Source organism: Silene latifolia, unplaced genomic scaffold (assembly GCF_048544455.1).
Source record: "Silene latifolia isolate original U9 population unplaced genomic scaffold, ASM4854445v1 scaffold_305, whole genome shotgun sequence".
Taxonomy (NCBI): domain Eukaryota; kingdom Viridiplantae; phylum Streptophyta; class Magnoliopsida; order Caryophyllales; family Caryophyllaceae; genus Silene; species Silene latifolia.
This window is the reverse complement of record NW_027413241.1, coordinates 60971-72150: the sequence shown is the minus strand read 5'-3', so window position 1 is coordinate 72150 and position 11180 is coordinate 60971. Positions and strand designations below refer to the sequence as shown.

Here is an 11180-nt window from a genome sequence, read left to right as displayed (position 1 = left end):
ATGGTGAGATGTTTGGTTACTTTCCTGGAAAGAGGGGTTTGAGACAAGGAGACCCCCTCTCACCCCTTATCTTCACTCTGTGTATGGAGTATCTAACTAGGACCCTCAAGTATGCTGCAGCAAAGTATGATTTTGGGTATCACCCCATATGCAAACAAATGAGGCTTACAAATCTAATGTTTGCTGATGATGTTTTAATGTTCAGTAGAGGGGATGCGTCTTCAATGATGTTGCTTTTGAAGTCTTTTGCCACTTTCTCCAAAGCCACGGGTTTGAAGGTCAGTGCAAGTAAATCCAATGCTTACTTCAGTGGAGTGTCTGAATCACTCATGCAGGATATACTGAGTGTCTCAGGCTTCAGTGAAGGGGATTTGCCCTTCAGATATCTAGGCATGCCAATTCAGACCACGAGGCTAAGGAAAAAGGATTGTGATTGTTTAGTGGAAAAGATTTGTAGTAGAATCCATAACTATGGTGCTAGAAACTTCTCTTATCTTTGGCATTGACACTAGTTCGATCAGTGCTTACTTATGTCTGTTCCTATTGGGCTTCCCTTTTCATTCTTCCCAAAGGGGTTATTAACAAGGTTGAAGCCGTGTGTAGGAATTTCCTATGGGATGGTAGTGCTGAGTTTAGGAAATCACCTTTAGTAGCTTGGGATAAGGTGTGTAGACCAAAGGAGGAAGGAGGCCTTGGCCTTAGAGACTTGGAAACTTGGAACAAAGCTTTGGTTGGCAGGTTAGTGGACTGGGTGTTTGAAGAGAGGGATACCATATGGGTTCACTGGGTGAAATCAAATTATCTGAAGGGGAAGAGTTGGTTAGATTACAATCCTAGTACAAATTCTAGTTGGGTTTGGAGGCGCATATGTGGAGTAAAGAAGGAGATTGCTGCAGGATACTCTAATGGGAATTGGCAACATAGACCTGAGGGATATACTCCTGCGAGTTGCTACAAATGGTTGAGGGGGGCTAAACCAGAGGTCAGATGTTGGAAGATAGTGTGGAACATTTGGGGTCTCCCTAAGCATAACTTTGTGGGTTGGCTTTGGGCAAATGAGGCACTTCATACTAATGCCAGACTTATCATGTTTGGGGTGGATATAGAGGATAGATGCTAGCTCTGTGGGCAGGCTACTGAAACACAGCATCACTTATTTTTTGCTTGTGTTTACAGTAGGAAGATTATTCAGGCCATAAATCAATGCACTGGGAGCTGCTTTCAATATCATGGACTGGTGCATTCAGAGAAATGGGACTAAACTTCAGAGGGGAGTGCAGATAGCCTTGGTGATGGGGGCTGTATATCAGGTATGGATGCAGAGGAATAGGAGCAGAATGGAGAGGACCATGCTTAGGCCAGAGAAAGTGGCGAAACTTATCATGAATGATATAAAGACGCGATTAAACAGCAAAGATAGATTACACATGAAGATCATGGATATTACTTGGTTAGAAAGGAAAAATCTTATGTAATTATCTTATATGGACTTTGTATTTTGATACCTCTTTTTAATATACTCACATTTCACCAAAAAAAAAAAGTATAAGGCAAAAACCCTTTGTTTTTCCTTGTGAAAAACCGGGTAAGAGGAAGGGAGGGGAGCCAATGCATGCTTGAGTTGGTCTTCACAATGACAACTAGTTTGCATGGCTAGTTTTGTAGGGGAATGATTATGTTCACCACTCACATAATCAACACAATAAAACTCCCTAATACTCCCTTAATTTTGGTTTACATAGATAATATGAACTCCATATTATCTTTGTCAAAATGTCAATTTGTCTTATGTTACATGTCATATGTAACATAAATTTGTTATGTATTTTTAGCATATTAAAAATCAACGTATTAATAAAAATACGTCATATACAAAAATCGACTTAGCAATTCATAATTACTTGTACCAAAATGTTTTACCAATTTATAAATCACAATAACTTGTATTTATAATAATTCATTCAATTTCAATTGTTTCCTTAAACAATAATTTCATCCGAGTAATGAAACAATTGATTATCGGACCGTATCTCATTTAATCAGATTATAATGAAATACGTAAATTTTACTTCCAAAATCGTCCGTCAATTTTAAATAATTTAATTGACTCGTAACGTTATACGATCAATTAATTGGTCAATTAAGAGTGTTGCCCTTTAGGTATGACCTAGGGGATCAACTGATCACCACCATCGCACGACAGTAATGTCAAACTCTAGTCAGCCAATCATTACCGATATGTGTGGACCAGTTGATAGTAAAAATATTACTTCCCAATTGTATTCTTTATAATGAGACTTAAACATGTGATCATCATGATCAACAGTTGTGATCGCATTATTGTCGGTGGACACATATTCCAACACTTGAGAGGCATATCACACCATGGTTTGCCGATTTTGCAAACTACATTGTAGGAGGAGTTCTACCTCCGAAATTGAAATACAACCAAAGAAAGAGGTTCTTGTTCGAAGTAAAGAGATACTTTTGGGACGATCCCAACCTCTACAAAGCATGTAGTGATGGCTTGTATCGAAGATGTGTCCCTCAATGGGAAGTGCAAGGATTTTTGGAAGGTTGTCACTCATCTCCTTATGGAGGACATCATGGACTACGAAGAACAATTGCCAAAGTCCTTTAATCGGGCTTCTATTGGCCTACCATGTTTGAAGATGCTAGAGAATTTGTCATGCATTGTGACCCTTGCCAAAGGACCAGTAACATATGTTGGAAGAATGAGATGCTACAACAAGGCATTTTGGGGGTTGAAATCTTCGATGTTTGGGGAATTGATTACCAAGGTCCCTTTGTATTGTCTCAAGGGAACAAGTACATTCTAGTTGCCATTGACTATGTGTCTAAGTGGGTAAAAGCAATTGCTACCCCAACCGATGACGCAAAGACGGTGACCAAGCTTTTGAAGAAAGTAATATTCCCAAGATTTGGAGTTCCTAGAGCGATCATTAGTGATGGTGGATCACATTTCCATTAAAAGAAGCTTGCATCTCTCTTGACAAAGTATGGTGTTCAATATAGAACCGGCTTGGGATACCATCCTTAAACAAGGGGTCAAATTGAAGTTTCAAATAGAGAGATCAAATAAATCCTTGAGAAGGTTGTTAACAAGACTCATAAGGATTGGAGCATGAAGCTTGATGACTCTCTTTGGGCTTATAGGACGGCTTATAAGACAGCCATAGGAACTTCACCTTACAAGCTAGTCTATGGAAAGTGTGGGGTAATATCCGTATAAGACCCTCTAAATTTAGGACTATAACGTAAATTTAGCATGTGAAATATTGTCATAAAGCGTAAATACAGGAGAAACGATAAAGGTAAAGAATTAACCTCGGGTCCTTTGATGCACGGCGTAAAGAACAGAAATCAAACGAGATTCCCTCCTAATTGTTGCACCCAAGATTTGTCCGAGATATGCCCTTGTGCTAGAAGGTGTTCTCCGATTGCCTTGCAATATTGGGAGAACTTGATGTGAGGTTTTCGAGATGTGAGATCTCGGTTTCAGAGAGAAAATTAATCTCTAAAACCCTAATTCTTTTTCCACTAATGATGATTAGGTTAAACAAGAGGAGGAGCTCTCCTTTTGTTCTCCTAATCTCGGTTTGGCCGAGTGGATCAAGGAGGGAATGGGCTTCCGTTTTCTCCTTATGTTTAACTCGTGGCCCGATCCGAAATCCACTAAATGTATATGACACGGTTTATTATAAATCGTCATCGGTTATCGGCTATTAAAAACATCAACTAATAACACGGGTTAGTTGAAGTATTAATACATGTCCGACAAAGACGATATTGTATAATTAATTCAATATACATTAATCAAATATAAAACGCTTATATTTAATTTTACGAATTAACTGGTTAATTCGCCTTAGCCCATAATATTTAATCCGTATTAAATATAATATCTCAACATCATATTTTGACTAATTACTAGTCAAATAACTCGACTAACCGGTTAGTCAAATTTGGCATCTACATGATTTGTATTTTCATCTTGTCACATCTCTCGAACGTATCCTATAGGTGTGACTTTTAGGGATCGATTGATCACCGCCATCCGTATGACAATAACGTCAAACTTATCTAGCAAGCCAACCGTTATTGATAAACGTGGATCAACCGATAATAATACCAAAAGTATGCCCTTTGATCCTTTTAGAGGTTTATAAGTCCTTGCACTAACTTGGGACACCAACCCCAACAAGCTCCCACTTGTCCGTACAAGTGTATGTGCAATGACGTTATCCGCACTAACGGAGGACACAAACCCCAACAAACTCCCACTTGTCCGTACAAGTGTATGTGCGATAACCGATTCTCATATTCATTTAAAATTTCTCCCACTCAATGTAAAACAATTTGCGAATCCGGAACCACAAAGGTCGTATTTGACCATCGATCCGTATCTAGAGTGGTTTCCCCGACTAGAGAGTAACTTAACCGATAAAACGAATCCGTATCCGAGCATGGCCATGCATTTCGATTCTGACTCCTCGAGTGGCCCTGAGAAATATAGAGTACCTGATAAAGGCTGAATATTTCCTTCAACTCGACTCCTTCCGATCTAAGCACAGATGAAATGACCCGAAAAAAAATCTACTTGGCCCCCTTTACGGATGACCGTGAGAAAGAAACCAAAGTCACCCAAAATCACCACCTTAGTCTCAAGAGACAGTCGATAGTCAAAAGAATCGACTCTTAGGATCACCATGGAAGTCCTATCCACGACCGGGTTGTTATAAAACATTTAGGACTCCACGTCGATGTCACAATTGTGTCCTACGAAATATCCGTATAAATCGCCTCTGTGATTGGTCGGTCAACCGGTTGACTTATGGCTCGTTGAACCCACCATCAACCAACGTCACAAAATAATTGCCGAGTTATCAGCTCATGTGGGCAATTAAGGACTGAAAAATATAATGTTTGTTCAGTTCACTTTGTGGTGTTCAAAATTTGTCGTACAAATCCACATGAAAAACAAAATATATATATAAAATATCAAAACCATGATGTCGTATAGAGTACAAGCGAGAATGAATCTAATCCATAAAAGAGTACTACAACTTAGGAACACGTTTAATTCCCATGGAATTAACATGCCCTTCATGCTTATCTTGTCGTAATGCTTTAGTGAGAGGATCTCGCTATGTTATCATCTCAGCAATCTTTTCTATCACTACTTCCTTTTGCTCCACGTAATCTCGGATTAGATGAGCTTTCCGTTGTACATGTCTAGATTTGTTGCTAGACTTTGGCTCCTTAGCTTGGAAGATGGCACCACTATTGTCGCAATAGATGGTGATCGGGTCATTCGAACTAGGCACTACAGATAGTCCATGTAAGAATTGACGCATCCATATCGCTTCCTTTGTAGCTTCGACGCGGCATAGTACTCGGACTCGGTCGTAGAATCTAAATTTGTTTCGAACTCTTCCACCGATCGGGTAAAGACGAATCCAGACATCGAGATTTCGAGTCATCTCGATCCGTTTGGAAGCTAGCATCTGCGTAACCGGTTGCGCATAGCTTTTGTTCGCCTCCATAAGTCAATGCCCAATCTTTAGTCCTCCGTAGGTACTTAAGAATGTTCTTGACAGCCAGCCAATGTGGTTCACCTGGATGCTGTTGGAATCGACTTGTCATACTCAATGCATATGCCACGTCCGGACGTGTGCATATCATGGCATACATGATTGATCCTATAGCCGAAGCATAAGGAATCCGTGTCATGCGCTCTTTCTCTTCCGTGTCTCGGTGCCCGAGACTTGCTCAAATGCACCCCTGGAGCCATAGGAAGGAACCCCTTCTTGGAGTTAGTCATGCTTTGAATCTCTCTAGGACTTTGTCTATGTAAGTCTCTGATGAGAGATAGCATCCGTCGTGATCTATCTCGATAGATACGGACGCCTAGAATTCTTTGTGCCTCTCCCAGATCTTTCATCTGGAAATGGTTTTTCAACCATACTTTCACCGAAGTTAAGAGAGGTATGTCATTTCCAATCAGGACTATGTCATCGACATACAATATTAGGAAGACAATCTTGCTCCCACTCGACTTGATATAAAGACATGGTTCCTCGACCGATCGAGTAAATCCATTTTCTTTAATCACTTGGTCGAAGCGATGATTCCAACTCCGAGATGCTTGCTTAAGTCCATAAATGGAACGCTTAAGTTTGCACACTTTCTTAGGATGTAAAGGATCGATGAAACCTTCGGGTTGTACCATGTACAACTCTTCCTCCAAAAATCCGTTTAAGAAGGCGGTTTTCACATCCATTTGCCAAATTTCATAGTCATGAAAAGCGGCAATCGCTAAGATAATCCGAATGGAACGCAAAGATGACTACGGGTGCGAAAATTTCATCGTAGTGCAAGCCTGGCACTTGGGTGAAACCTTTAGCAACTAGTCGTGCTTTATAGATATCTTGTTGACCTTCCACGAAATGCTTTATCTTGTAAAGCCATTTGCATTGAAGGGGACGAACCTTAGCGGAGTCAACAAGATCCCATACGTTGTTCTCATACATAGAGTCCATCTCGGATTGCATGGCCTCAAGCCATAGCTTTGAGTCCGAACTAGTCATGGCACCTTTATAGGTTGCGGGTTCACTACTCGTTAAGAGTAGAACGTCATCTATGTCATGTTCCTCGACCATACCAATGTATCTGCCTGGAGGAATAGAGACTCTTCCCGACCTCCTAGGTTCCTCAGAATATTCACAAAAAGGAACAGTTCCTCCAATGGTTGCTCGGTGTTTGTTCCTAATCTCCGACAGTCGAAGGTTCTATCACTCTTTGCATTCTCGAGAAATTCCTTCTCTAAGAATGTCGCACTCGCCGCAACAAATACACGTTGTTCGGTTGGCGAATAGAAGTAATGACCAAGTGTTCCTTTAGGATAACCTATAAAGTATGTCTTGACCGATCGCGGGCCGAGCTTATCTTCGTGTCTCCACTTGACATAAGCCTCGCAGCCCCAAACCCGTATAAAGGACAAGTTAGGGACCGTTCCTTTCCATAGTTCATATGGAGTCTTGTCAACACTTTAGACGGACTTGATTAAGTATTAGAGCAATGAAGAGCATAACCCCATAATGAGTCGTACGGTGTGACTCATCATGGATCGAACCATATCAAGTAGTGTTCGATTTCTCCGTTCGACACACCATTCAACCGAGGTGTTCCGGTGGAGTTAACGTAGGGCAATCCCACAATCCTTTAGGTGTTGATCAAACTCGTGAGAAAGATACTCGCCACCACGATCCGAACGCAGTGTTTTAGTCTTCCTACCTAATAGGTTCTCAGACCCTATTCTCGGTATTCTTTGAATTTCTCAAAGGATTCACTTTTGTGCTTCATTAAGTAGACATAGCCATATCTACTTAAATCATCCGTGAAAGTGATGAAATACCTATAGCCTTCTCGTGCGGTGATTGACATAGGTCCACATACATCCGTGTGTATGAGTCCTAATAGGTCCGCAGCGCGCATTCCAACACCTTTGAAGGAAATCCGAGTCATCTTACCGATGAGACATGATTCACACGTGCCAAATGATTGAAAATCAAAGGCGAGATAGCTCCATTTTTGATGAGCTTTTTACGCGTTTCTCATTAATGTGTCCCATACGGCATTTATACGTTTGATCTTTGTCACCAACCTTTAACTTTTTATTCATTACGTGTAGTATTTCGGTGGTCGATCTAAAACATAAATTCCATTCATGGAGATAAAAATCATATCGTGTAAAGAGAAAATGCAAGTATTATTCTCTATTACAAATGAAAAACCAAGTTTGTCAAAAAATGTGCGATTTAGCAAATAATGTTTTTCAAAGACTCATACATAATAGCAATCATATAATGATAACTCAAATCCGCTAGGAAGCTGGATCACATATGTTCCCCTCGAGAATCGGCACCACTCTTGCTCCATTCCCAACACGCAGGTCAACCTCACCCTTTACGAGAGGCTCGAGATTTCGGAGGCCCCGCACATGATTACACAGATGAGAACCACAACAAGTATCAAGTACCCAAGTTCCGTAACTTGCGTGGTTAATCTCAATCATATGAATAAAAGTAGAAGGAGAAGACATACCAACAATTTAACGCGACCGCTTTTATGTCCTCATGATAAACAACATGTAATCTCTAATGCCCATCTTGTGGCGGTGATGGCATTCCATGTTTTCATTCTTGCTCTTTGTCGTGCCCGATGAGGTGCTCGACTCACCAGGCCCACTCTTACCTCGAACCCGACTTCTTGAACTTCGCCTTACCTCTACCGCTAGGTTTGCCCGAGCTTTGCCCTTAACCTTTCCCTTATTTGTCACAACGAGAACATCCTTTTCATGCTCCCACCGAACTTCATGTCCTTCTCGGTGCATACGAGGAGGGAGTGCAGTTCATGGGGAGTTTTCTTCAAATCATTCATATAGTAATTCGCTCTAAATTGCGAATAACCATCGTGGAGTGAGTGAAGTATGCGGTCGATCACAATGTTCTCGCCGATCTTACAATCAAAGGTCTCCGATTCTCGACATTCTCAATCATCTTTGAGAATGTGTGGGCTAACTTTAGTTGGCCCTTCTCGAGTCTCGCATCAAAGAAGCGAGTGGTATGCTCATAGGTCACGATTCTCGGTGCTTTCGAGAATTCCTTGGTGAGCGTGGTGAAAATCTTGTTTGCACCATGGGCTATGAAGCGTTTCCGCAAATTGGGTTCCATTGCAAAAATGAGTACGTTTTTAATCGCACCCGCTTCCATACAGAAATCATTAAACTTGGTGATTTCAGAAGCTCTAGCCGTGGGACCTGGGTTTGCCGGGATGGGCTCCAAGAGATATTTGAGCTTCCGTCGCAACAATGCCGCCTCCCAATCCGCGAAGTTTGATCCATCATTCTTCAATCGAGTAGACTGATTCATCTGATTCATGAAGATCCGAAGCCGGGACTCACGGTCCAATGTGGCACTGGCATTGGGTTATCGAGAACCACCATTTGATATTAGCGATTTAATGATTCGTGATCTACACCGAAAAAGAAAGAAAAACAAAAACGAAATAAGCAACTCATCGAGGTGATTTAAGTCTATTTAAAATTCATTTTAAACATGTAGACTCTCGCACTTGCATAATTGATCTCCCTCAAGAATGATACAAGTGATCCCAAGATTCAATTTCAGTAAATTGATAAGCCAACTGTTTAGCTAATTCTTCCGTAAGAACTCTTGGTCGATAGATTTCCGTAAATCCTATCTATAGTCCACCACAAATCACTCGCATTTGAGTGACCATAGTGTTGAGATAAAATAGGTCAATCGGTTCCAACTTACCCGACGTAGAAGGGGTCATATTATGCCTACCGACGAAGAAGGGACTCATTGGAGTTTGACCTATAAAGACCGTTCTCAATTTTTGTTTATACGAGGAAGATCCCATCAACTTAATTATAATTCATATTAAGTGAACGAATAACTAGCGTCTGCGTGAATGAATTATTTTGGGTGATGGCTTATAATGAATCGTGTGACATACGAATGTCAAAGAAAACTAACTCGTGACCTCTATATGTGTCAGTTTTCATGCAATTATTAGGTGGTTTGGTTTTTAGGCGGAATATGATGCATATAATCGTTACGAAAAATAAATAAATGAATGAAATACGTAAATAAAGATTCCTAGTGTGGCCTATCCTATTAAAATAAAACATAAAACAACTTTGGAATCCACCGTTGGACCCGAGAAGCTTGTCTTGATGTTCCATCTTGATCCAAGTAGCGGGAGTGAGCATCCGGTCTCCATCTTTGGTCTTCTCAAAAATTACAATTTAAAATTACAAATATAAACCTATTTACATTCTAATTAAAAACTGTAATTAAAAGAAATAAAATGGAGATACGAGATCTCAAAATACAACCAAGACCGTGTTCCATCATTACGGTAACACGTTCTACTAAGGCCACACTAAGTTACAACCGTTTGCAAAAAAATAAATAAATACGTAATAAAAGGCATTCAAGGCATTCAACAAAACGATAATTAAATGCATCAACTAAAACAAATTCATTCGAGACATAATTCCGTAATTATGTGAAATTTATCCAAACCACCTTTTAATGATTAAAATTCATGTGATAAAACCGCTTCTATCAATTTAATTTTAATCTAACACAAGATTACTTTAAATACGCTTTAAAATAACTTAATGGTACGTGTGTGAACCGTTTCACAATCATAGCGAGTGTACAATATCCGTATAAAGTACATAATAAGGCCAAAAGAAAATTTAAAGCAAAAAGAATAAATTTTCAAAGTCTGCTAAACAAAATCCCTCGATCCAGGGACATAAGTGCTCGATCGAGGAACAAAGGGCTCGATCGATCAATCGCAAGTCGATCGAGAGGATGGCCAATCAGAAAGTGCTCGATCGACTAAACGGGTGGTCGATCGAGTACTTTTATCAGCAAATCTGCTCGATCGAGTACGAGGACAACTCGATCGAGCAGAGAGGTTTTGAAAGGGGGTCGATCGAGTACAACAGGGACTCGATCGAGCAAAAACAAGACAGAAATAGTACTCGATCGAGTAGAAATACGCTCGATCGAATGCAAACATGGCTGAAAATTTCAAAACCCTCGTGAAAACAGATTGTCGAGACAAAATCAATTGCAATTTTGATCAAAAACGCATCAAAATAATTTAACAATTGACAAAACTTGACATATTGTTATAATCTCTGTATAAAACAACAATATGCATAAAACAAATTGAAAAACAAGATGAAATAACCGTGTAAAACATGTCACGGTTTCAAAAAAAAATTTCAAATGTATACATGGCACGGTTTTCGAGACAAAACAATCGTTTCAAAATCGTTTTCTATGAAAAATCACAATGAAAATTTACGTGGCCTCGCTCTGATACCACTTGTGGGGTAATATCCGTATAAGACCCTCTAAATTTAGGACTATAACGTAAATTTAGCATGTGAAATATTGTCATAAAGCGTAAATACAGGAGAAACGATAAAGGTAAAGAATTAACCTCGGGTCCTTTGATGCACGGCGTAAAGAACATAAATCAAACGAGATTCCCTCCTAATTGTTGCACCCAAGATTTGTCCGAGATATGCCCTTGTGCTAGAAGGTGTT

The 11180-nt window shown here is 40.1% G+C and overlaps 1 protein-coding gene across 1 annotated transcript; it reads left to right on the top strand.

Moving 5' to 3' along the window:
* The first annotated feature begins 2662 nt into the window (after positions 1 to 2662).
* LOC141639215 (uncharacterized) lies at positions 2663 to 2992 on the top strand. The gene has a single exon (XM_074448389.1). The coding sequence runs from the start codon at positions 2663 to 2665 to the stop codon at positions 2990 to 2992; it is 330 nt and encodes a 109-aa protein (XP_074304490.1).
* The last annotated feature ends 8188 nt before the right edge of the window (positions 2993 to 11180 follow it).